Here is a 27,761-nt window from a genome sequence, read left to right as displayed (position 1 = left end):
TTTGTTTACTTAAAGGATTAAATATCAAGGAGCTGCTGCATCTAAATCATATAGCAGGAGGGAAAGGATCATATTTTATCGTCCGAAAAAAAAACAAGGAACAACCTAAAAGAGACAACTAATTAAAAAGGATTTAACGGCCTCTTGTTTCACAAGAAGCGTGAAGCTCCTTCTTTCATGTTCGCGGGCCTTTTTCGGTTGGTTCCAGTTAACTGGTTCAATCTTAACATCAGGAGATACTGAAGCTGACAGTATAGGGTGAACAAATGCAACACGCCGTAAAAAGTTTGGGTGTCACTTTATACAAAAACGCAATATTTGACCATGACAGACCACAATCTGACGAAACCACGGGGAGAGCATCAAGGGAACGTCCTGGGCGTTTTGCTGAATTGATGGGAAATACAGGGCTATTCAATCTTATTGTCTACAGGAGACCACTAACATATTATCCTAAACAAACAGACATGCCCATCATTCTGTTACAAGCGAAATGAAAAGCCTCTCAAACTTCACATATTTGATCTCTAACACGGATATAATAAGCGTTCAACTGCTTTCACAGGCTTGAAGTATTGTTTCAATCAGTTTTGAATTTTTTCTTTTGGTTTCCAGCAAACGTCGTGAAAACAATGTCGAAGCTTAACATACTATGGCTTTCGCCCACCAATATAGGAATACAGATTAAGAAACGTACAGTTACATACAGGACAGGAAATTCTTTCTGCTCTCAGCAAAATTGTTCAACTAAAACCGATAGACAAGGAGCGAAAGCGAATACCACAACTGAAAAATTAAAGAGATGGCTTGAACATTTTAGGTTCTGCCACTCTTTCGACCGAGGTCGCAACTTTATTGAAGTCCGGCAAACAAGTGAATTCACGCTGCTTGAGAGAGCTTTCAATCAACAAGTGGTGTTCTTGAGAAATTAAAGCTAATCAACTCCCCAAAGATCCCCTCTTCACACAGGAGAGGCACCCGCAGATTGTTCGGTCGACCTGACAACAAAGTGTAAAACAGAAAAGTTACAATGAACCAGGGACTACTGTATTAAGTGACTTTAGTCATTTATAGTATAGATTGTCGAAGTCTTTTAAATGTTCCAGCTGAAACCATACAAATCTCGAAAAAGGCAATAAAATATTGCCTCGTTAACTGAGTCTAATCAACAGGTATATTTACTTTTCTTCGATACACTTAGAAGCTAGCCTTGCAATGCCAACTGAATTGATCAGGAGCAGAGCGTTGTAACAAAAATTGACTAGAAAGTAGCAAAGCATTCCCTGGACATTGTTCAACTAACCAGAAACAAATATTGTTTTTATCAGTGCGTCATGGACGGGATCAGAGTCATCCACCATTGCCTTAACGCTCTTTTAGTACTGCTGTTTGGCTGTTGGATGGTTGAAACAAAGACTGTAGGTAAGATCACATTGTACAGGTCGTAAATTTTCACAAGGCATTACATTCCTCCTATCGCAATCATTTTCAAATGATCTTCTCTGACTACAAAAACATCAACAACAGTTTATTTGTACCAAATGGAAAAAGGGCAAATTATGTTTGCAATAGTGACGACAGGGCACTTGGGAATTTCACCACTCAGTAAAAATTTCATCCTGTTCCTACGCTAGCAGTAAATTTGAAATATCAGATCTCAGCTATCGATTAAAAAAATCGCCTCGGTTCTTAGCAGACAGCTACAACCACCTTCTGCGACTAGCTATAGTGCATTTACTTCATAATAAACGGTGCTACAATATAATAGTGCTAACAACTCTTCATACTCAAACTCACTTTGAGAAGATATATCGAGCACTTGAGACCGTGTTTGGCCATATTTCAAACACATAAAAATTCGTGAAAACTTCCCCGCTACACATCATATTTTCAACTGTCTTCTCCGCGTATGGAAATGTTGTGAAACACGGTCTTTCGTGTTTGATATATTACATCTTACAAACAGTTCAAGCCGCATACTCATTATCTCGCGGTTTGAACTGAAAAAGTAAAAGAAACAATAGTAAAAACTGTGCTGTGTTTACATAAACTTGTTACAAACTCTTTCCAGTGACCGTTACTGTGTGTTACTCTGCATAATGCAGGTCACTCGAGAAGCAATCATACCAGAAAAGACGCAGCTGTATATCAATACGGTGGGGTGCAGTTTCAGGAAGTCTCAACAAGTGTGGGTGAGTTTATAATAACAAATTCCACAAGCATTCTTTTTTCAAAATTCTTATTTGCATATACACATTATTTAGAAAACTAACATTACTTACAATACTAACATTATTGACAATACTAACAATTCTTACAATAAGAACGTTGCTTTCGAAACTAATACTACTTACAACCGTGACAATACTTACTTACACTACTAACACTACATAGTATACTAATAGTAACATTGCTTAAAGTAGCTTACAATTGCTTACGATTGCACAAGTATGGAAAATGAACCAATGGCTGCCCCTATCTTATTGCGCTTAACGTCCATGAGGTCAGTAATTACAATGCGACTACTCGCACCGGGCCACTTGGAAAAGAGTTAACCAATCAGAACGTTACTTGAGAACAAAGGATAGCGATCTTTTCTCAAATAAACCAATAACATTGAAGAATACGAACAATAAATCTTAAAACTGAAAACCCAACAAAGTGCGAGTTGTTGCAAACCTTTCAGTTTTTTGCCATTTGTTGATCGGTTAGTATCGTTCCTAAATTTTGCACGCTTTTCAAGGGTTTTGGGGTAGTTGTCGCAAAAGAAGTTTCGAAGCTACATTTTTCGGGCGAGATTTATAATTATGATGATTCGCCGGCAGGACTAAATCTCTAAGAGTGTATATAACGCACAGGAGTCGACAGTGTTTATGTTTTCACGTCAAACGAACCGTTACTTGCTGTCACGAGAAGCTACCAGTCCATTGTTCTCAGCTTGATTGACTGGTTTTCTTCTAGGTGGCCCGGTTCGAGTAGGCGCACTATAAACCCTTTTTTTTCTTCAACCGGCTGCTTAAAAACTAATGGTTTGGTTTTTGCCAATATGGTGTATCATAACATCAGTTAGCCCAAATGATTTCTAAATATTATATATCAGGAAAAACAAAAAAATTATTTGCCAAAATTTTTTGACCTTGTTTTATTATTGTGCCCATCACGTTTTCTATCCACTTGACGATACCAACGTGAAACCGATAAAATGCTAACCCTTTCTAGACGCGTTCCGATCCGCAGACGGAGCCACTTGTTTTATATGTGTGGGTAGTCTGCATTGCAGGCGTTATTTTGGAACGGAAAGCTCCCTAAAACCAGGTTTTCGATGCCGCCATCTTGGATTGTTACCAAATCCAAGATGGCGGCCAATTATACGAAAATGTGTACTCGGGAAAGGTGTTCTTTTTGTCGTGTCATTTCATCACTTTAAAAATTCTAATGCTCCTTCATTGTTACTATAAGACACGTGAGTCACGAGCTATTAGTTACACAAAAGGTTATCTTTGTCACGTGAAAATTCTGCCACGTGACACTTCACATCTGTGGATCTGGAATGTGTCAAATGAGAGGCTGAAGAGTTGGGACAGGATCGGAAATGAGGCCCTCCCCCTTGGGATTCTCGCATAATTTGTAGTTATTTTGCAACGAATTGGCTTTTTATTTAAGAAACATTTTGTGTCCTCGTCTGAATAAGCCTGACCTGATAAGTTAGAGAGCTTTAGCAATGACGACGGCGATCCCGAGGACAACTCCTGGTAAAAATGAATTAACATTATTTTTATTTTCGAATTTTGCAATTGTCTAGATCTGTTGAGTGCGGTTATTGGTCTGAGAACTTGCTCAAGCTAAATATGTAACGCCAGCGTTCAATTCAAAATGAAAATACGAAAAATTAGCCGCCGTAATTTACGTTCTCCAAAATGCGTAGAACTTGGTCATTTCACGTTGATTTTCTGCAGAGGACGGCTAAGAAATTTACAAAGGTTTATACCGCACGTTCACAGCCATTGTTCTGCACATTGGCCGATGACGTCATGTCAAATGCAGAATATGTATATCCATTGAAAATACGAAAAGTAGATACTGTTATTCCCTTTTGGTACCCTTGTTATATGCCTTTTCTATTTCGCGGTCTTTTTACTTATCGGTTTTTCTTTTTCTTTTTTTCTCATAGCGCCATTAAGTTTAAGAGTTAGCTTATTTCTGTTACCTAATGTATGCATACTTATGACTTTGACCTTCATTTTCACAGTGTATACATTATCAGGAAATGACAATCATGCGCCTTGCGTGTTCCCGTTCATTTACGACGGAATGAAATTCACGGAATGCACGTCTAAGGGATGTAAACACAACAAGGTTTGGTGTGCAACGACCAGTAATTATGACAAAGATAAGAAATGGGGTCATTGCCAGACAGACAGTGATGTCACAGATTGCATGGATCGTCACAGCCGCTGCGGAGACTGGGCACGAGACGGAGAGTGTGTGGTAAACGCCCCTTATATGCGCAAAAAGTGCCCGCGATCTTGTGGTCTGTGTACTCACGGAGCAAACGGGCGAGGAGGTCCATGCAAGTTTCCATTCTTCTACAAAAATAGATTTGTGTATGACTGTCTAAAATTCAATAGGAAGACTTGGTGTGCGACGACAACTAATTATAACAAGGACAAGAGATGGGGCTACTGTTTTCCCAAGTGTAAGTTTGAACTGTAGTTTTGTTTTGATCTCAAATTCAAGTGTCCAGGTCATCACAATGAAAGAACAGACATTCTTCAGTAAATGTAACTCGATGAGATTCTCTCAACCTATTTTTCTACGAACAGATAGTCATCACTGCGTAACTAGCCAAGTTGACTATCGCTCGTAGAAAACGAAAGGGGAAGTCCAAACACTAAATAAAAAATTACTTAATTTAATTTTTTTTTTTCATTTTAAGCCAAACAATAAATTTTTTAAAATGTTCCCACGTCTATGTACGCACAATTCAACCCAGTATCCATCTTGTTTTACGTTTCCTTTTCCAGTCCATTCCAATTTCGCATTAGGTGGTTAGGGTAAACATACTACAGCATGTTATCTAGCTGACGTAACGTGCCATTTGTTCGCAGTATTTCGTAATATAAAGGCGGTTAACAGGAAATTTTTTCATTGGGGAGAATGTGATGATCAACACCAAGATTGCGTGACGTGGGCGAGTAAAGGATTGTGTGACGAAGAACCTGAAAAGATGCATTCTTGGTGTCCCTGGAGCTGTCATAAATGCGCGCCCGAGCTAATGGGTAAATACCTAAGGCCCCGCCCGCACTAAGCCGGAGGAATTTAAAAACGTAACAATCACCGCTGGTCATTTTGGATTTGTATTTGAGGAAAACTCGGTCAAAGAAAACACGCGATTATCGCGACGCCATCTTTTCGAAACTAGCTCCGTTTTCAAAATGGTTCCGTCCACACGAAAATGCAAAGCCGGCATTTTCAAATTTCTTTGGTTTGAAGAGAGTTTTCAAAAACTCCGTTTTCGCGACGGATTAGTGTGGACTGTATGCCTAACCGTAAAAACAAAGCTGTGTTTTAAAATTTCTCCGGCGTAGGGTGGACGCTCCCCAACTATCGCACATTTACAGGAAGCAGCGAACCCTTCATTTCTGTAGATATTCCAGCAAAACAAAGCACTTCAGAAATGGGCAGAACGCGGAGAGAGCTTTTCAAGTCGCTAACAAACCAAAATCTCGTGTGCTTTATTTGCTGGCCTTATTACGCACGCTCACAATTGCTCTTTTTGCAGAACAACAGAAGGATTCGTTTTCTGATAATAGAGTGTTTTCAAATGACGTCACGGCAGCCATATTGGTATCCCAAAAAATAAAACGGCGGCCATGTTGGTGTACGTGTATGTAAACACTTTCTTTTGTTCCAATATATTTGCATGTATGGCTGCTGGCCACGGTTACGTGAGTGGGAACACTCTATAGAGAAAACCTTGTGCGTAATGGAATTCAATAATTAGCGGCACCCGCGAAATTAAAGTCAAAATTCCCAAATTGCTGGGAGTGTTTTCTTTCTCAGTTTTAATGGGACACGTGTTCAATAAATGCATTCGCAGCAGTGGAACAGTTTGTGCTCCTAACCTCACGTAATCCTCGCGCGGGTTTCTCTTTTTCCAGTCACATACAAAGGGTGCAAAGATTTTACGTCATCCTGCAAGGTCTGGGCCGAGGCTGGAGACTGCCTGGATAAACCAGTTTTCATGTTTGCATTCTGTCGCTGGACTTGCAAGCACTGCGCTAAAACATCAAGTAAGCTACCGTGACGCAACGTACTTGTTTTGTTCATTTTTATCCAACTAACTGTACGAATGCGGGTGCAATAAAGAATTTACACTAAGAGTGATATTTGAAAATTCTCTCAAATTGAATGAGTCTTTAGGCGAGTATAATTTGAAAAATAATTAAACACCTCGAGCAGTGTAATCCTTAATTGCTCGAGCTTTCATACGATTGTGCATTTATGTGACTGAAAAATAAGGAACGTATTTGCATTGCATAGTAGCCTGCGAACGCAAACGTATTTCCGGCTGTCGCTTGTCTCCGCCGAAAATAACGTTTGCGAACTCGAGCCAGGAAACGATTTCTGTGACGTAGGAATTTTAAGCCAATCACAGTTTAGCTCAAGTAGCCCCAGAACTACTGCGCGAGGTATTCGCTGCGAGGAACACTCGAGTTTCTTTCTATCATGGAATCTGATTGGCCAAAGAGAGACAAAAGTCATTACGTCACAGAAATCGTTTCCTGGCTCGGGTTCGCAGACGTTATTTTCGGCGGAGACAAGCGACAGCCGGAAATACGTCTGCGTTCGCAGGCTAATTGCATCGTAACCTAAATGGTAACAAAATTGGCCTAATCTTAGCCAATCACAATGAAGTAATTTTGTCAGTCATGCAAATGAGTTCAGTAAATTCTTAAGGACTAGCCGAGTGAAAATAGTTTTTACAATAACTTAATTTACTTATTAGTATTAATTCAGCTGGTTTTCAAGAATTTCCGAATAGATTATAAGTTTTATGTAATATGTCGTTTACACTCGCATTTTGATGGGTTCTTATTTAAGGTCTATTGAAGGACAGGCTCATAGATGACGTCATGAACGCCCTTTTTGATTCTTTAATATACAAAAGAGTAGATTCCATGATGTCGTGCGTCCGTTCAGAAATAGGTCGCAGAAGATGTCAAAACGTGGTATGAACATCCATGACACGCTCGGCTATCGCCTCGTGGGCCACGTTTTGGGCGTCATCTGCGATCTATTACTGAACGGCAACATGGAATCTATTTGTAAAATAGAAAATCTGTGCTTGTTTTTTTAAGGTTTAAGTTATTGCATGTAGGTTATTACACGTTGCGAGTTAGGAGTCATTTGGTTAACAGAAATTCAGCGGTGCCGTACCATTTGTTAGAAGGTGACCGTTGAGTACGTAATGTTAAGGGTTTTTCCAAAATCAGCAAACCAACCGAACGAGATGAAATTTGCCATTCACAATTCGGTTAAGTTCGCCGATATCAAATTCCGTTGATTATGGATTAATTGAGCAATGGGTAAGCTCAAGGAATAGGCTCTTTACACGATCCGGTCACATGGTACGGAATTAATTACGCTGGGACGTAAATTACACAGTGGGACTTCCAAAACAAAGGAACTCTCCTTTGTTTTGGAAGTCCCACTGTGTAACTTGCGTCCCAGAGTAATTAATTCCGTACCAGGTGACCGGATCGTGCAAAGGGCCTATTTCCGCCCTTCCGTTCCGAAAGGAAAAAGAAGTACAAGCAAAAACAAACTAAGAGAAAAACAGAAAAACAAGCGCACGAGAAAAAGAAAAACCATCTCTGTGTGGCTTTCGTATGCCTCGTTTGATCTTATCCAGCCGCTGGTAGTATAAACTGCGCACGCGTTGATAGGGTAATTTCTGATAGATATCGCGGGAACTTCCGGTTTCTTTAAATGTTATAGGAAATGTGGTTTTTGATCAAATCCAGCTTTTTTCGACAAGTTACGATGAAAGCCAACATTGGAAACATCTATGCATTTCTTTTGTAAAATCATCCTTTTTCAGAAAATTACGAATTTTTCAATACTTCGAAACTCTCTCAAAATCTGATCTTTTATAAATGAAACAAAATCTATGCATAGCATAATAAAGATTAAAGTTAAAAAATTAAATCAAGGGAAAAATATCGATAAAGTAATATGCTTAGGAGCCTTTACATTTTTTCAGAATGAGTCACATGACCATGGGACTGGCCTGATGACGTCATCACTGATGTTACTGATCATAAAAAAGTTAAAAGACATGAAATAACTCTGAAATAGCCAAAAATGACAAGGTTATATGAGAATAAATTTTCCCTTGCAAAGGCTTAAAAAGATCAGTTAATGGGCCCTCAAAATTAAATAAAAATCATTTACGAGAACTTGCCTTTGATAATCTTTCCACAGTTCCCACGACAGGGCGTGATAGAATGCCACAGGAATGCCAAACCTGGGTTAAAGATGGTGACTGCTTCCTTCACCAAGAATTTATGTTACAGAATTGTAGAGAGTCTTGTTTGGCCGGTGGATATGTGAAAGGTAAGTGCACACTCAAACAAAATATATGAAAGGGTCAATATTATCCGCTTTAACGGACAAACTGAGACATGATCAGTTTTCCACAATACGGCCCCTCACCCTCCTCTCTTGCAATTTGTTTTGGAGAAAAAAAATTGGATTCGTTGGTTTTCGGACAAGACAACATTAAAAATGGACTGGGGAGGGGCTTTCTTTGATTTGGTTTGACTGACATCGTTGTATTTCGCACATTTAATGAAACTGTCTCAACAGTTTCGTCCAGAGTTGTATACGTCAAATTATATGGCTAGCTAGGGAGGAATAAACCTAATCCTGCGCTGTAATTGATTACCCGAGCGGGCAAGATGGCGTTATCTTACCCGCTCGGGACAACCTGCTGTGTCCCACAAGAATACTTTTCCCGAAAGCCATATAATAAATCCTTTATTGACCAAGCTTGTTCGGTCAAGATGGCTGGATATTGGTCTTTTTTTTTGGCGAGTTTCAGGACCTTAAATCCGTCTTGGTCCATAAACACGTAAAACACGATTTTGGCCATTATTCAGCCATCTTGACCTCACCCTTGGTCAATAACTCATATTTATTTTAACAGGTATAGAGGAGCTTCCAGACCTGGCTGTTACTCAAGGCATAGCAACCTTGATTCATGCAATATAACTTGTATTTTTTGCAGGTAGAATGTGTTTGGACCGCGTAGCAGATTGCCATGATTTGGCCAGAGAAGGGTACTGCAGAGAACCAACAAGCCGACATATCATGAAAAAATACTGCAAATACAGCTGCAAATGGTGTAGATAAATGTTTTCCTAGATGGCTGGATACCGTTAGAACGCAGATATGAAGTGCCAAAAGGAAGTCCGGTTCATCTGTTTTCGTGATCGTCATCTTAAGAGAGGCTAATTTTGTAGAAAGTTAATTCTAGGAATACGCCAAGCCTTTAGCATCTTTTGTTGTTTTGACGCGCAAGATATTACCGAGCCAAGTCTCTATTCTCGCGATCACATGTACATATTTATAAACATCAGATTATTTAGGGAATTTAGCTTCCCTTAGCTTCCAGTGAGTACGAGAGGGTCAGACTTTGAGACTTTCAATGACGGGTGCAATTTATCGTTCCAGAAACTTATCAGTAACCCTCTTTAGAACCGGCTTTACTATCCTTTGTGGGACTGAAAGAGGACAGAAGGTTATCTTCGTCTGTACCTCCAAAGTACGTCTCATGGTTTCTTAGCTTGGTTCAAATGTTGTTGTTTACAGTGGCCAAAGCGCTTAGCTATACCTAGCTTGTTCACAGGCATGCCACTTAAACTGAAAGAAACAAATATATCAACTAAACATTGAATGGGTTTTAAAATCCCAGCTGGCGGGAGGCAGACCAGTTGTCTATTTACAAGCATGACCGAGGAGATGAACTAACGTCTACCGAGAAACAACTCCAGCTTAGTGGTTAGAACGGGACAGGAGCCCGCGAACTCCTCCAGATTTCAAGTGCGGCGCCATCGGTCACGCTGTCTCCACTACCTGATTTGGTTGACATCATATCTCTGCAAAATGAGATGGTTAGGTCGATTAAGATTCATTCTATAAAATCCAAAAATATATATGAAAATAAAATATATTTACTGCATAAAATCATATCTAAAATCATTATTAAACCAAAAGTTGAAGCAGAAAAGAAAAGCATGTCAATGTATGATTATAATTATGATTACCATGATTACCATGAAAACGGCAAGTTCAAATCAGCATAAGTTTGAAACACCAAAAAATGTTGCTATCGATATCAAGAAAGGTCACAAGCCATTTTCGTACTGGTTAAATACGGCGAATACGTTTTACGTTGTACACTATAACCCCCACCCCCTACCCCTTCTCTCCCGGGCTCCTCAACCCTATCAGTTCCAGGCAGCTAGAATACGGTTTATTAATCCTGGTACGTTGCAGGTTAATACACGCGTATAGAAATTCGACCCCAATAAAATCTTTTTGATTTGACTTTTAAAACGCCTTTTGGTGGTCGAGGCCTGATCCAGTCGTAGACCATCATATTTTCAGTCTACTTGAATTGTCTGAAATGTAAGTGTTGAAAAAGATCGTTTCAGCCAAGACACAACCTAAGTAGTTATCTAATTAAACTAAGAAAATGGAACGGTTTTCAATTGAGTGTCGAAAGTAATCAGGCAATTACTTTGGTTTTGGTTTTGGTTTTGGTTTTACTTTGGTTTGAGATTGGCAAGTAATTGGTGCTAAAAGGTAAGTATTTGGCTTGATTTGGTTTTACGACGCTCAATTGAAAACCGCTCTAAGTTTTCATTACCAGTTAGGAAGAAGGTCAAGAAGGCATCATGTAAAAATATAATAGTAACAAGATATGGTCATAAATTTCGTTTAAAAAAATGCTGCAAGTAAAATTAAGAGATAGCTTTACGATGTGAGAACGTAAGAAAATTAGCAGAGACTAATCCAGAGACTAATCATAAGCCCCATTGCGTTTAAGTGGTGCATTTGTAAGACTGTGATGAAAAATTCAACACGCGACCAGGTGACTTAGTTGGTCAAGCAGGTAATGAAATACGAGACACAGTGAAGTGAGAGGCCATTGAACTACTGTTTGTTTGCTTTTTTGTTGTTTACTTTCCACGATCATCCCGAGGTACCATAACGTCCAGTATCGTACTTTTAATTGTGAGAAACTGGCGAATTCTATGGGAAGTGTATAGATCATTGACTAAAGGTACGTATGAAAGATTACTACTACTAATTCTTTGTCAAATAGTTTTTCATGCGTGAATTTCTTTGCATACGTGTTTCGCCAGAGGCTTTAAAGTAATTTTTGTGTTTTAGATACCACTGAAATATTGGTGACAGAATCGAAACTGATACTTCTAAACATAGCAGTTTCAAAGGAGACGGAATATGCGCTTTTCACATCATCACATTTCATTTCATTTACTTCTCGAAACCAAGTGCAAGTAAAACAACAAGAAAATCAGGTCAACCGGCTTCTTGTCTCAGAAGTACTCACGTGAGACCCTTTCAGGTTCATCAATTCATTTTGTGGTTCATTTGTTAGTTCTACGATTATAAGTGAGCCTCTGTTTCATTAAGTCCATAGAATGCATAGGGTAACTTGATGCAAATGTCTGCCAAAGCCATCATTGGCCAAAGCCATCACCTTTTTCGCGCGACGTACACTGCGCCAAAAAGCTATTTCCTGCATTCTAGTCCCGAATATGAAATCTTGATACCATAGAATCCTCGAGTATTCAGGCGCACGTCACATGTGATGTACGTCTGGGGTATGTAAGAGTATTCAAGCATGGACACAGCAATTATTCAAGTCAAATGCGAACTCTAGAACCTTAGAGTATCTAGCCTAGGCGCACGCAATAGTGATGTACGACTGGCGTATTCAGGACTATTTAAGTACGTAACAGTAACGTATTCAAGTGGAATTCGGAAAAACAGGCAGGATTCTAAAAGGATGTTGCAGGTGTATTTTGAGTCCGGCGTTCTTGAATACCTCAAAAACAATTTGCTATACGCGAAGTGCGCCGATCGAATTCGACCGAATATTCAGCTTTTTACGCAGTGATCAAGGCAGCCATGTTGGTGTTCCCAAACAAAGAAAATTCCCTCCACTGGAAAATGAGTTCGTTTCTCTTAACGAAACGATTAGTTATCGTATGGGAACTCCAGTATGGCCGCAAATCGAAAGAAAACGCTTAAAAGATGGAATTCATCTAGTGATGAAATTATACAGCTTGACTGGAAAGAATGGATAGATTTTTTTTCTTTTTTAAATCAACTTATAACCAAATTGTTAGCCAAAATTGACCAACCAGAAGTGAAAGTGGTACCGAAAAGAATAGCGCATATTCCGCCAATGTTTTTGACCATGAAGGACTATATAGCTGGTTTCTTCACATGTTCCTCAGAGTTCTCTTCGGAAACTACACCTGGTGGCACAATCTGAGACCATTTAACTGAACTTAGAGCATTCCAAAGCTAGTCGTGTACGGAAACTAACAACTGCAAGGCTTTTGTTAGTAACTCATGGAAGCGCTCAAAGTCATCTGCTTCTGGCTAGACGCTCTTCTTGTCCTGTTGTGTGGCTGTTGGTCCATTGAAACGAAGACTGTAGGTAAGGTCATTTTTCACAGGTGTAATTTTCAAATGGTCTCCCTAGCCTCTTGGATTTTACACTGGTGTACAGTTCGAGAAACTATGAGCTGATGGACCCTCTAGTCGGTCCTTTACAGCCCAGGAACTAAATACTTTTCGTTTACATTCCAGCTAGAGCGAGGGTGAGGAGGTAGAAAGGAATAGTAATCATAAGTCTTGTGTTTTAGCTCATATGTAACAAACATGAACGACGATATAACTTACTTGTATAACACACAGGACACAGAAGAAGCAATCATACCAGCAACAGCGACACGGAGGAGTTTCATCATGACATACAATATCGAGAGGCTCCATCGGGTGTTGGTGAGTATGTAAGTTCAGGAGTCCGTCGATGCCAAGAAATTAACCCTCCGTTTTATGCAACGGTCCTAATCTCCTCCTTTGCAACTGCAAGTTTTCGAACTGGTCACGTCACGTAATATATTAATAAAAAAACACTCTCTGTTTGTAAGTGTGTCAGTATAAGCGTTGGTTAGAAAAAAAGAAATCAACGCCACCTCATTGGCAAAGTAGAGGTTGGGGTTAAAGAATCGAGCCTCTTTGTTTGGGTTATTTGGCAAAACCAAGCATTTAGGTGATGATGAGTTGTGTCTTTGCAAGATGAGCCTGGGATCGGTATTAATGGAATTTGTTTTTCTTGACTGCCTGCGTTTGAACTCTGATCCAGAAGCGCAGACCCTTTCGTCCTTGCACATCAGCAAATAGAATTAATTGAATTTTCTCTCCTTTTCTTAGTGTATACACTATCAGGGAACGACAATCATGCTCCTTGCGTCTTCCCGTTCATTTACAATGGCATGGAATTCACGGAATGCACATGCATTGACTGTAAACACGGTAAAGTATGGTGTGCGACGACCAGTAATTATGACAGAGACAGGAAATGGGGACACTGCCAGACAGACGACGATGTCACAGACTGCAGGGATCTTCACAGCCGCTGCGGAGAATGGGCAAGAGACGGAGAATGTGTGGTAACTGCTCCTTACATGCGACGCAGGTGCCCGCGATCTTGTGGTCTGTGTACCCATGGGGGAAATGGGCGAGGAGCTGCATGCATGTTTCCATTTTTCTACAAAAACAGATTTGTGTATGACTGTCTGTATTTTAATAAGAAGACCTGGTGTGCGACGACAACCAACTATAATAAGGACAAGAGATGGGGCTACTGTTTTCCTAAATGTAAGTTTAATTAGTTACTGTGGCAAGTTTAACCTTGGGGCGGGCCTCTCATTTAAAAGGAGACCAACCTGAGCATGAGCTTGAGACATATTCCACTCCAAAAAGATGATATTCCAAATTAGTATCATCCAACTAGTGGACTAATGCAAATCCTGCATTTTAATTGGCTACGCTACTAGAGGACTATTAGTAATAGTCCTCGAGTAGCGAAATACGCGCAATCGAGCGTGACGCTTTCTTTCGTTTTATTCCCAAATAAATGTTTCTTCACCTTGCATTTGCTAACTTTATTATTGCCTTTTCTGTCCGATTAGTTGGGTGATACTAAAACAATTAGACCCTTCGCCCTCAAGGGCCACGGGTCTAATTGTTAAAAAGACTGCAAAATAAGAGTTAGAGTTACTTTACCGACGATGAAGACGTTGCCACCGAATGCTTTCAACTGGGTGTTAAATTTCCAGATTTTGATCCCTGAACGATTTAAGCCACCAACCCAGTATGACAGCGATTATTCTTTCTGTGCAATCCTTAAAGATTCTCGCATGGGTAAAAACTTGGCGTTGCGTCCTGAAACCCCTTTGTGATACCAAAAATACACAATTCACACTCTGTAAGAGACGAAGAGCGTCCTCGTCTCATTGAAATAACGGGATTGCCTCTGCCAACTAATGTTTTCAAAATGAACTTACGAAAGATGAAACCCTAATGGATGAGGGATGCCGAAGCCGCAATCTATGCAGTAATTAATCAGTTAGGTTTTGTAACTTGTAAATAGACTAAATTTTTAAATTATTCTTAGGTTTTGTAACTTGTAAATAGACTAATTTTTAAATAATTCCTAGGATTTGTGATTTCTTTTTTAGATAGGTGACCTCTATTAGTACAGGGTTATCCCCTCGGGTAAAACAATTTGACACAGTACATTATAATTTACTGATAGTTTAATAATTTATATTTATTATTACTATTATTATTATTATTATTATTATTGTTATTATTATCATCATTATTCAAGAAAGCACTGAAATGAACTGATGATCTCAGGGAAAAAAACACCTTGAAAAAAAAACTATACTCTCCAGGAACAAGTTAAAGAAATGTCTCAGGAGCATTAAACAATCATATGTTGCAGCATGAACTAGGACATTTGTAAACCAGAAAAGAGCTAAAGCATAACAATAAGGGAAGGCCATGTAACACTTGTACGAGTAGTTAGACACGTTGAACAGCCAAGCTGCCTAACACTTAAAAAACCACGGCAGCAATCGGTGACAGAGCCCCAATTTTAGGTCGTTTTAAGACAGGAATCAGGATCTACTTTAATAATACTAATAATGATTATAGCGGAGCTCCTCGCGCGTTGAAAGCGCGCGAGCGGAGCCCCATACCTTAGAAAATTTGGTAACCCATCGATCTGAAAATTTTTGGTTGTCACGTGACTGTCCGTACGTACGTCCGCCCGTACGCCAATAACTTGAAAACTAAGAGAGTAGCACCATTACCATAGCTACATCTTTGATTTTGGGCGTCCACCCTATTGTTAATTGACAGCTGTCACAACAAGCTATCCGCTGACCAGTATCACGTGACTATATCGCGGGCTCAGATTTAGAGCCTATCGAGGTTGCGTGGTTTTTTTTTAAATGACCGCTGACTAGTTAGCGTGTGAAGGTGCTAGGCGTGAAGGTGTGGTCATGGAAAGACGCGTCTTCCTAGTCTCCGAAGTTAATTTCGTTTTACTGCTTCTTTTGGCTCTGAATATTGAAATTTCTACCTACAAGTTGGACCTAAAGGTGAATTCAATCGAAAGTAATCGGTGTTTCATCGAAACTCCTATCAAATGGAGTCGAAATTCGCCAACATCAACCACGAAGAAATGCAAATGGCTTAAGAGTCGCCCACTCCACTATCACAACTCTACCGCATCATTCAATGTTACTGCCTCAGCGATACTAATTTGTGGGAACGTTCATCCGCATCCTGGACCTGCGTTGGATACGTCTTCGAGCAACCTAAAACCAAACAGCGGATTTACTGCCAAATGCCCAAAGTGTTCAAAGTCAGTTCAGCGAAACCATAAACATCTTCAGTGCGATAAGTGTTATGATTTAATTCATGTTCGCTGTGTAAACAGTAACGCCAGTTTCAATAAAACCATCAAAGTTAACCAGCCTGGCATTTGCTGCGAGTGATTTGCATTGGAATTCCGACCGCCACTTCGATGCCCTCATTGCGAGACAAAAACAACTTTCTTTTATGCACATCAACACGCAGTGTATGACATCAACATTCGACGAGCTACTCCTCGTCATTCAAAGATATGGTTTTGACGTGGTCATGCTTAGCGAAACATGGCTCAAAGACAACCCACAACTACTTAGCCATGTAACTATTCCTGGCTATGCTAATGAGTTTAGGAACAGAGATAAAATCAAAGGTGGAGGCGTTGGTGCATACATTAAAGAAAGTGTGAAGTACAAAAGGCGTAAGGATATTGAATCAAGATTCCCTGAATTAGAACACTTGTGGCTTGAAATTCAAGGACGCAATAAACATAGTCACTTATTAATGGGAACCATATACAGATCCACAAGAATACTAGATACCCAACAGTGGATGTCCCAAATGGAGAGCATGTTTGCGGATCTGTCAACTTCGTGGGACGGATTATTGCTTGTTACTGGGGATTTAAATATTGACGTGCTGAAGCCAAATGCGCCGTTGACAAAACAGTATACAGATTTATTGAACACGTTTAACCTAACACAGCACGTGCAAAAGCCAACAAGAGTTACACCTCACAGTGAGACCTTGATTGATTACATAATCTCAAATGATCCTAAGCGTGTTACACATGTTGATGTTCTTCCATGCTCAAATGTGAGCGACCATGATGCACCTTACGCGTGCCTCAGCATTCGTGCTGAGCGCTTTGTTCCAAGGTTTAAAATGATTCGAAAAGAGCGTGGGTTCAAGGAAGAAGAGTTCGTTCGCGACTTTACATCCCTTCCATTTAGTGTCATTCAGGCAACAGATGATCCTGAAGAAAAGCTAGAGATGTTTACTACACTCATCTCTGACTGTATTGAGCGACACGCTCCAATGACACGCACAAAGGTCACACGGCCACCAGTTACCTGGTTACATGATGAGGAAATTGTAGGTCTTCAAAATCAGAGAAATGTACTAAGACACAAGGCACACTCGTTAAAAACACCCGATGCCTGGCAAGCTTTTCGCGACGTCCGTAATCGTCTGAAAACAACGATCAAAGAGGCGAAGCGATCGTTCATCAATACGGCATTATCATCAACAAAACCGAAAGAGGTCTGGCGTATTATACACCGTATTTTGAACCCATGTCCACAGCCTTTACGTCTGGATGTCAATGAGCTTAACAAGCATTTTGCAGAAGTTGCCCAACGCGCCACCGGAAATGCAGACGTTGACGCAAAAGAAGACCTACTGAACTTTGTTGATAGCTTGCAGCCATGCCTGATGGGGGAAAGATCATTCACTTTGCGCCACGTTACATATGAAGAGGTCCTCAAGGAAATCAAATCAATTCGTTCCGATACATCGACAGGACCTGACCAAATACCAGCTAAGCTCCTAAAGCCTGTAACCGACCTGATTGCAGGACCTTTGACAGACGTGATAAATTCCTGTATTGTCACATCAACATTTCCCGACGTTTGGAAAGTTGCGAGGATAACCCCAATCCCTAAGACCAGTGGCCCTACCTTTAGTGTATCAGACATGAGACCGATATCAATACTTCCGGTCCTTTCAAAAGTTTTTGAAAGACTCGTTCACCACCAAGTCATCGATTACATTGATTCTCACTTCCTGTTAAAATAGAATATCTCAGGCTTCAGGAAAGGACACTCAACGACTACTGTTCTATTAGGGATCAGAGATGACATTATTCGCGCCATGAAGCGAGGAGAAGTTACCGTCATGGTACTAGCCGATTTCTCTAAGGCGTTTGATACCATCAAGTACAAGACTGTTCTTGAAAAGCTTAGCCTGTTGGGCTTTTCCAAGGAATATCTTAAATGGACCATCCAATATCTTACAGGAAGGAAACACTTTGTGCAAGTCGACGACAAAACGTCAGAGCTTTGTATGGTGAGTTTCGGTGTACCTCAAGGTTCTATCATGGGGCCACTCTTTTTCAATCTCTACGTGGCTGACCTTCAGTCATATGTACGCGGAGTTAAATGTCATCAATATGCTGATGATACCACATTGTACACACACTGCAAACCAGCAGATCTTCAATCAACTCTAACTGAACTTTCTGCAAGTATAGGCAAATTGGAAGCGTGGTCACGTGAAGCAAACTTAGTCATTAATCCCTCCAAGACTAAGCTGATGTTATTATCTACTCCGCAGTTATCAAAGGTCCATCATTTAAACACTGAAAAGTTCGGCATCACAATCAACAGCATCCCCTTGGAACGAGTGACCACCACTAAATTATTGGGGTCTCACATCCATGAGCATCTGAACTGGGAAGGAAATGTCAGACAAGTAGCAGCGTCCTGCTATGCTACTCTAACAACCCTAAGGAAGTTAAAGAACATCCTGCCTTTCCATATCAAAAAGAATTTGGCACAGGCACTGGTTCTAAGCAAGCTATATTATAATGACATAGTATACCACTCACTCCCGGATTATTTAATGAAACGTCTCCAGAGAGTACAAAAGGCTACAGCTAGTTTTGTGCTTGGTAGATTTGTGTTATCCGAAGACATCCTTACGAAACTCAAATGGCTTCCCGTAAAGGAACAACGCGAATGGAACCTACTTAAGGCAACTCACAAAGCCCTTCACAACCCATATTGGCCAAGTTATCTGAAACTTAATGTATTTCAACACGAAAGATGCTTAAGATCTAGTAACAGCATTCAGTTAGAGAGATCTTTAATTAATAATACTCCACAGGACCAGACTGTAAGTTTATTTAACAGGTTGCCCAGCAACGTGAGGTGCTGCCAAGACTATATTAAATTTTGTAAAGACACCAAAAACATTATTTTTAAGAGAGCTTTAGAACACCTGGCATAATTTTAATTATTTATTTATTCATTTATTTATTTTAGCATATCTTAAAACACAACTTTATCTCGTTTACATATGGATATAAATTTTTAGATATCTTTTAACCTTTTTACAATTGTAAATTTAGTTAGCATCGGGCAGGCGAAGAGCCACCCTGTGGATATACTGCCCGAAATGCCATTATTATTATTATTATTATTATTATTATTATTATTATTATTATTATTATAGTTACTGGTTTACCGATTGGATCGCGGACTCAAGTCACGTTATTTCTCTGGGGAAGAAGGAAGGAGTACTCGCACAGGCAAAATTTCGGCGCAAATTAACCCCTGGCGCGTTGTTGACTTTTCTTCTGACATATTCCTTGTACAATCGTCTCTTGGAAAGTCCCGGCCCTGATATATTGCGAACGTAATTTCTACAATCTTGGTTAGGCTTGTTGGGTATAGTTTGTTAAAATTAAATGGAAAAATAGCCCTTACTTTGGTTTGGCTTGGTAAATGGTACCCAAGTTGACTTGATGTTCTATTTGTCTGCAGTGTATGATAATATAACGGAGGTTAACAGGAAATATTTCCACTGGGGAGAATGTGACAATACACGTCGTGAATGTAGAGCGTGGGCAAAGCAAGGCATGTGTCAATACAAACCAGACAAGATGAATTCATGGTGTCCTTGGAGTTGTCATATGTGTGCACCGGAGCAAATGGGTAAATAGCGTTCGTATTTTTCGTCTGTGACGTCATTTTATCATACACGGTTAAGCGAGTACGTATCATCGGTTTGACCGGTTAAGAACGGAGCGACTAAAGGTGAATAAAATAATATGATAGACGTTACCATACACTCGTGCATCTGCGAGAAAAATCTTTAAAAATGAAGAAAACAAAGCAGAATACACGGAGTTGAGCAAGTAAAAATTATATTAACTAATCCTCAAGTGTTACTAGATGATGTTACTCTTTCTCGGGGTCAAGAATTATAACTCAGTTGTTAGTTTTCTGTTATGGTGGCAGTCAACAAGGATTGAGAGCCACCTTATACTTTCAGAAATTTACGGTGGGTCTGAACCCTAAATAAAATTTTTGTTAAACTTTTCAAAAAGTTGTATTTTATCAAGCTCAATACAATTTCGCCATAAAATGTATGGGTCACAGAACCATCTTGGGTTCTAAACACTTAAAAGATAAAATTAAGGGTGTTTTGAACATGTTATACTGTTGGTGGGGTAGCCTTTGATGCCATGAAGATAATCACAACTTGCAATTGTTCACCAATGAATGGGCATTTGTATGGCGCCCAATATTGTATCATCACTTGATATAAAGAGAATTAGTATTGGTCCATCAAGCTAAGTATAACTTCTAAAAGTGCTGGAAACTGTTGCCAGCCACCTTAACTCGTCTAAACTTTCAAGATTGGTTTTCGCCACTGATTACATAGCCATAAGCAACATCGCAATGATTTCTTTGTCTCTAGTGATACACAAGGGGTGTGAAGATCATAGTTCGTCCTGCAAAAACTGGGCCAAGAGAGGCCACTGCAAAGAAAAGCCAATTTTCATGTTTGCTTTCTGTCGCTGGACTTGCAAACAGTGTGCTAAGGAATCAGGTAAACGACTCAACGCGTAAGTACCTTTCCAACGGATTCATTCGATTCCTTGAGCTCCACATAAGGGTGGTCAAAAATCATGAAAACACGTACAGGTCACAAGAATCTAGAACTAATCATTAAGGCAAATTAGAATTGTTGGCGTTTGAACCACAATTTCTCCCAACTATACTCTTCAAAGAAATAAATGTACATCAACAGGTCAACAAGAAGAATTCCTATTTTGATATCATCGGTTGCTGAATAAAGCCTCTTTGGAGGCGCAGGTTGTTTATTATGAGAAAATACTCGAGGCCTAATGGTGTCAAATCTCAACAGCTGGACAAGAAAGTACGACTAGAGTTTACCTTACCCAAATCCTTCCATATATGTAAATCAGCCAGGCTGCATTTATCACGTCAATGGCCTAATATCGCAAGATATCAGACGGTAGAAATGGCTTTTGATTGGCTAATTGCGATTTTGGATACGACTGAGGAATACAAATAACCTTTATTTAATTTTTATTAGTAGTGCATATTGTTCGATACTCATGGTCAAATTTTGTACCACTTATAGTGCTTTGTCCAGTGATTGGTTGTGATTAATAAAACCCTCTCTGCAGTTACCACAACAGTTCGTGATAGAATGCCGCAACAGTGTCGAAAATGGGTACGAAATGGCGACTGTTACCTTCACCAAGCGTTCATGTTGCAGAACTGTAGAAAGTCTTGTATGGCCGGTGGATATGTAGACGGTGGGTACAACTGCACATTAAAATGTTCTTTAATAGCCGAAGGAGCGCAAGCACACGCATGTTCACGATTTATATTGAACCAGACGCAGGTTATTATTCCAAAACTTGCTTTTCCTTTCGATTCTCTGGGTTCAAGGGAGACAGACACCTCCTGCATAACTGGACACCTCAAAAGTTGTCCGTTACGCAATCCCCTTAAGCGTACATTTCCTTTAACTGGGCACCTCAGTCAACCGGCTACTTCTATGATAGTAATCAAACCTCGTACATTGTAGGACAGTTCCTTAATTAAACGGGTACCTCTCCAACAGTGAAGTAGCTGTACACAACTTGGGATAGTTGCCTACTGAAGCACAATTGGCGACCTTTTAAATTCGCTGCGTCGGACCTTACTTTTATCCTGCGGTCATGGCCCTTTTGTTATATAATTAAGGCCACTTCTATTTCCTTGCAGGTAAAAGGTGTCTGGACAGCTCGGTGCATTGTCATAGATTGGCTAGGCTAGGATACTGCAGAGAATCAACAAGTAAATCTGTCATGAGAAAATACTGCCGCTACAGCTGCAGATGGTGTTGATTGGCTCCTTCATTATAGACTGGTCATGGTCTCTAACTTAGCAATTAAATTACGAGCTTGAATTTTCTATCGGGTAACAATTGACGGGGACGCAGCCCTTAGTCAACTCATACGTATATAAATCGAGAGCGAGTAATCTAATTGTTTCAGCATAAATCTACTAGTTGTTCAACTGATATTTATCTAAATCAGCTCTCCACAGACACTTCAAGAAAGGAGAGAAGCGGCCGCCATTTTGTTAACAACCACACACCATCACACTGCTAAGCTACTCACTATCTACTAAACAATTAAATTATTCGCTCTCGATTTCTATCACGCATAGAAATTGAGAGCGAATAATCTAATTGTTTTAGTATAAATCTACTAGTCGTTCAAAAAGTTAATCTAAATCCTCTTCAAAGACACTTCGAAAACACAAAGAGAGGCACAGAGAGGCCCCTTGCGCACGGTGCTACGCTACTCATTATCTACAACAGAATAGATAGTGAGTAGCGTGGCCAATCAAAGAACGGCATTCGTGATAGAACGCTTGTAGATTTGTACTAATTAAGAATTAGATTATGAGCTCGAGATTTCTATGAGGTGATAGTTGATGAGGCCGAAGGCTGAATGAACTATCACCTCATAGAAATCGAGAGCGAATAATCTAATCGTTTTAGTAGAATTCTTACTGAAATAAACGCAAATAACGGTTTCTAATTATCTTTCTACGCATTATTGAACTTTACGCATTAAGGTGGCTCCATAGGGTAATCATTTATGGCGTTGCGCGCTCAAGTGCTATGTTTTGAATGCTGTTTTTGCATTCGCTTTCACACCTAGTTCTCTCAAACTTATTACATGTAATAAGCAATGATTAAATAGTGTTTTGTTATCATCTCTGTTAAAATTTCGGTATTTAGTCTTAAATAATAAATGCCCAAACAAAAGTGTTTTTTACTGTTTTTATGGCTTTATTTGTGATTTTCATGAATTTCCCTCGGTGAAATCTTCCAAAATTTTTACATCACATCGCTTCCAGCGGGATACGAATTTTAAACACGAAAAAAAGTAGGGTTTGTAAAGGCAGTTTTTTCGATATTTTCAAATTTATGTCTTTTACCGCTGCAAAAGATCTGGTCTTATAGATTTCCCTGAGAAACGAGCTCCGACTAAAGTAAAATATTTTCTACCAATCTGCCAAATTTTACGGAATTTCACTGAAGGAAACGCGAGAAAATTCACTGTCAGTCTTGCTTTTTGTGCTCATGTTGACGTAATAAAACATCGAAAAACACTGACGTTTTCCTTTGAGCGCGGGTAGATTACTTCCTCAGCGCTCGCGCGATCGTAAAACTATAGAGAGCCTCCTTAACAAACGGAAATCGCACGCATTAAATTGAATGTCCTTGATACATTTGTTGTTGTTTACGCGCGCGCACCCGTTTTTTTCAATAATTTCAAGTTTTTAAAGTCAAGAAACCATTAATGTCATTCTTTTAGTCTTCCCAGGAATTTAATTATCCGTTTACATCTAACCTTTCTTCCAAAACTTCGGAAAAACGATAAAGACTTCGCATTTTGTGGACAGTCGACAGCCACTGCACTCTAATGGCTGATAGTATACGAGTAGCTCAGCCAATCAGATTGCAGCATTTGCATTAGTATACTAGTAGAATGCTACTAAAACAGAATAGATGGTAAGTAGCGTAGCCAGTAATAGAAGGGCATTCGGGATAGAACGCTAGCTAGTAGCCTAGCTAGTAGAGTTATTCTAATCTCGTTTAACGCGCAAAAATAGACTGAATAGTTTCAATATAGGTAGACCTGAGTTTGGCCGTGGGACGCAGACAGACAGGTTCTACGATAGGGAAGATTTTCACTGGAAGAAAGTATATCTGGTAAGTCCATAGCCCTATATTCTGAAGGGCATATCAGAAGGACACAAGATTTTGGGACCATTTTGTCAATGGGGATTATTGTTCGTTGGTCATTTCTGTCTTTGAAATTTGTGGGTTTTTAAGCGGTGAAAGGGGCTTCTTATCGGCATTTTACCTATATTTTGTAGTAAAGATTCTATATTTCCATACGGAAAAAAATCATAGACATAACAATTTACGACATAAATGGCATAAAGGACTTGTAGTGTCCATTTATACAAGAAGCAGTGCCCATTGTCTCTGGAATATAGTGAGAAAGATTGTTGATCGCTTGATTGAGAACTTTACTCGAGCGAATTCACAGTTCAGATAAGTTCGTCTGTTTTTGTCTTGTATCACAGACCTCGCTCCCAGGGGTTCTTCCTTAGAGATCTCTGAGGGAAAGCTCTGGGAACGAGCTCAGTGTCGAATCACTAATCAGCGTCACAGACATAATACGTCTTTGGACGCATAGGATTGTCACATGGTTAAGTTCATCTAACACTTGATCGCGCCTACTAAACTGACAAATTTTTTGTTATTCATTAAAATTGTAACAGTTTACACAATATTTGTTTTATCTTATTGTTATAGTTTATTGATGATGAAATAGTTTTCTTCATAACCACAGCCTTTTTAAATTAATTTAATAAATAATTATTAGCTGTAATATTGTAATCCTGTCGAATTTACCATGCCTAAATAAATTTAAGAGTCTTCTTCCTTTGGGACACATAAACTCCTTAAGGTCCATTTGCACAAGCAAATTTTAATGCAATTTTGGTCGCAATTTCCACTTCAATTTTTTTGTCGCGCTAGGTCCAAGGTGTCCCCCATCACTCCTCCCAGTTGGTGTAAAATTATCCCCCCCCCCCCAACTCTGATGTCAGATTTCTTCCTCCTGGACACATCAACGAGTCAAATGGCTGGGGTTATGTTTATCTATGCATTATCGTTTAAACTCACCGCTATACCATCGCGGAAATGCTCGGACTTTGCACTAATTATAAGGTAATGGATTTATTTCCTTGCATGCAATTGAGTAGAAAATGCGGTCATCTGAAATTAACGTACTCACAAAATTTAGGCCTAGTTCACCCAAGCGACATTGCTACACAACGACGTAAACATAACGACATAAGAGGGACGTAATGTCGTTGTCTTGGCAGTGTGAACGTCCTGACATAATGACACAATAGCAACATAACAGCATGAACGCAAAAACATAAGGAATACCCCCCCCCCCTGATAGTTTGGTATGTCTTTGTATCGATGTTCACATAACCGACATTGGTGATTTATGTCGTTATCAGTCAGTTTCGTTTTGTCGCAAGAGTCTGGAACCTTGCAAAGAATCTAAATGTCGGAGCAAAAATAAATTGCGATTAACCGCAGGCGGATTTCAATGGTCGTAACAGGGTGACTTGACAAGCAAAAAACGTTTCGGGAGTTGTATTCGCAAACTGGCTCTACACTTGTCCAAAATATAAACAAGTTCAACAGGGACTGAAGGATTATTTCTCTACTAAGTCACTCACAGCTACTATTATAAAATGGAACTGACATTGCCATTTTCGCTACGACTTAACTTACACCATGACGGCATTTATTACTTGTATATTTACAAATTTATGCTTGCATGAAAGCGACACTGATCTGATGAATCGAAAGTGCCACCATGAGCTGCACACCCATTTCCTTGGAGTTATGTTACAAAAAAACCCGGGATTATATTTCTTTTTAAGTAACTTATACACGACGACGATCGACGTTGGTCGTTAGGGTCAAGTATTTTATCCTCAGCCAGGACACCGCGTCACGTAGATACTTGTCTTCTTATCATCAAGCCACTCCCCGATAAGAGTTTTCCCACGAGGTTTTGCCCCTCTTAGAGTTATGTCTCGTAACATTATTAACAATCGAGAAGAACACGAGCTCGTCGAGGAAAAACAATTGTAAATGCAGAGCAAGAGGGTTTCATTTGCAATTATATATAGCGCCAGTTTTCGACATAAAATCAACACTTGTAGGAAAGTGAGTGATGAGTACGACACCCTTGACTGGTGACGTCACAGTCCCCCCAGTATTCAATCTTATCCTCTTACGACAAAGTTTAAAGCATTGAAACGAAACATGTACCTATTACAGAATTTTATCTAATTTTCAATTTTGTGTCTTTGGACGTCTCTTCCCCTCCCAAAGCGGGAGCAAATTCTTAGAGGATTAGACTGGATATATGAATCTAGTAAAGATAAGTTAAAAAAAAGGAAAATTAGAAACATTTCTCGATCCGTTTCCTTGGTTTTCCGTAAGGTCGGCACACGAGAGGGGAAAAGTCCCTGCCAGGGGCATTTTTCTTAGAGGGGGTGCCCCACTAAGGAATGGCGTAACTGACTTGTGAGGTAAACAAATTTTAAAGGCGAAAACGAAGAAGAAGGTGGTCTGAATTTCAGCCGTCTCTTCCCTTTACCCCGAGGGAAAAGGGAAGAGACGGCTGAAATTCAGACTAAGAAGAAGGCTTCATCTCAGGGGAGGGGGAAGGGTGCGCATCCCCTGCACCCTCCCACTAAACCCACCCCTGCCTGCAACAAAATCGCGCCAATGAATCCCTTCGCGTGAGCTAGTCATTTTTTTTCAAAAAAATCTACCCGCAGGGACCAAAATTTGGTGAGTTTGATATCGATTTAATGACAGTGGTTAATTATTTCTGATTTCTTGACTTCGAGCATCGGTTGTTTTCGTTCCCCTTGCGTCCTTTTCTCCTGGTATTTGTAACCCACCGATCCCACCCGAAACGTGTCTCATTCATTGCGTGCAGGAATAGTGTAAATAATTTGGTCCCTGCGATTCGTTCCACGAATTCAAACTGGGATAAGCTCCCGCGACTTGTTACTCAAAACCCTTCATATGAACTGTTCTTACGACAAGTCCCTAAAACCAGTCCCTTCTTGTAAACTTTTCCTGGAACTTACAAAGGACCCATCCCCTCATTTTCTCCTGGTCTCTACCAAGTCACTCACAGCTACCGTTATAAAATGGAATTGGCATTGCCAATTTACCTCCGACTTCACTTACACACGGTATTTATTACTGGTATGTATGTTTTTATACGTGCATGAAAGCGACGCTGATGCTTTGATGTTAAAATTAGTACAACATTAAATATCACCCGGAGCTACAGACAAAAATTCTCGGAGTTATTTTTCTGGGATTATTTTCCATTTAACGTAGACACAAGGTCTTTGGTCCTTAAGGTCAAGCATTTTCTCCTCACACAGCCACTCCCTTCAGAATCTTCTTATGGGGTTTCGCCCCTCTTAAGAGTGATGTCTCGCAAAAGACGACCAGCTTGACGAGGAAAACATTATCGATTGAAATCAAGAGGGTTTCCTTTTTTAACATATCTAGCTGATCTAGTGTCAGTTTTCGATGTAAAACAAGATGAGATTAAGGTATTCTCGTGATGAAAAATCAACACTTGAGGAATAGAATAACATCACAGCCCTCCCAATATTTATTCTTATCCTACGGAAAAAATGTAAGGCCGATTAAAAAGAAAAACATGTATCTATTACAGTATTTTTTACAAATGATTTTAATTCTTTTTTCTTTGGGTGTTTCCGGCCCAGATCAGTCTGAATATATAAATCTTGTAAAGAGAAATAGAAAAAGAAAAAAAAAAATAGAAGCATTTCTCTATTTCTTAGGTTTTCCGTTGAAGTCAGCACACGCGACTAGTCCCTGCAACAAGTCGATCGCGGGGACAAGTCCCTTGCTAGCCATTTTTTTAATGTAGTCGAAGTCGACCAAAATTTGGTTCTTAAGACCGTCCCACGCATTTAAACTGGTTTGAACTTTGAAGGGACAAGTCCCTGCGA

At 39.8% G+C, this 27,761-nt stretch overlaps 2 protein-coding genes across 2 annotated transcripts; both read left to right on the top strand.

Moving 5' to 3' along the window:
* The first annotated feature begins 1,315 nt into the window (after window positions 1–1,315).
* On the top strand, window positions 1,316–10,299 carry LOC110060993 (uncharacterized). The gene is made up of 7 exons (XM_089292257.1): window positions 1,316–1,422; window positions 2,106–2,192; window positions 4,250–4,696; window positions 5,109–5,279; window positions 6,162–6,293; window positions 8,488–8,623; window positions 9,297–10,299. Exons 1-7 carry the CDS (start codon window positions 1,335–1,337, stop codon window positions 9,415–9,417), a joined length of 1,182 nt encoding a protein of 393 aa, XP_089148383.1. The 5' UTR covers window positions 1,316–1,334; the 3' UTR covers window positions 9,418–10,299.
* A 397-nt stretch (window positions 10,300–10,696) lies between these two features.
* LOC110060951 (uncharacterized) lies at window positions 10,697–22,914 on the top strand. Its single transcript, XM_020767759.2, has 8 exons — window positions 10,697–11,353; window positions 12,558–12,763; window positions 13,024–13,110; window positions 13,543–13,989; window positions 19,599–19,769; window positions 20,539–20,670; window positions 21,275–21,406; window positions 21,861–22,914. Exons 2-8 carry the CDS (start codon window positions 12,676–12,678, stop codon window positions 21,980–21,982), a joined length of 1,179 nt encoding a protein of 392 aa, XP_020623418.2. The 5' UTR covers window positions 10,697–11,353; window positions 12,558–12,675; the 3' UTR covers window positions 21,983–22,914.
* Window positions 22,915–27,761: the final 4,847 nt, after the last annotated feature.

Source organism: Orbicella faveolata, unplaced genomic scaffold (genome assembly GCF_042242905.1).
Source record: "Orbicella faveolata isolate gen_17 unplaced genomic scaffold, um_ofav_v1 contig_24, whole genome shotgun sequence".
NCBI lineage: Eukaryota > Metazoa > Cnidaria > Anthozoa > Scleractinia > Merulinidae > Orbicella > Orbicella faveolata.
This window is presented reverse-complemented; position numbering and strand designations above follow the sequence as displayed.

What these genes read in the sequence shown, in the direction of transcription:
- LOC110060993 (XM_089292257.1), top strand. Translation starts at nt 1,335, where the DNA reads ATGGACGGGATCAGAGTCATCCACCATTGCCTTAACGCTCTTTTAGTA. An exon ending in GGTTGAAACAAAGACTGTAG is followed by an intron (nt 1,423 to 2,105) that starts GTAAGATCACAT and finishes TGCATAATGCAG; the next exon opens with GTCACTCGAGAAGCAATCAT. An exon ending in GGAAGTCTCAACAAGTGTGG is followed by an intron (nt 2,193 to 4,249) that starts GTGAGTTTATAA and finishes TCATTTTCACAG; the next exon opens with TGTATACATTATCAGGAAAT.
- LOC110060951 (XM_020767759.2), top strand. Translation starts at nt 12,676, where the DNA reads ATGGAAGCGCTCAAAGTCATCTGCTTCTGGCTAGACGCTCTTCTTGTC. An exon ending in CATTGAAACGAAGACTGTAG is followed by an intron (nt 12,764 to 13,023) that starts GTAAGGTCATTT and finishes TATAACACACAG; the next exon opens with GACACAGAAGAAGCAATCAT. An exon ending in ACAGTGTGCTAAGGAATCAG is followed by an intron (nt 20,671 to 21,274) that starts GTAAACGACTCA and finishes CCCTCTCTGCAG; the next exon opens with TTACCACAACAGTTCGTGAT.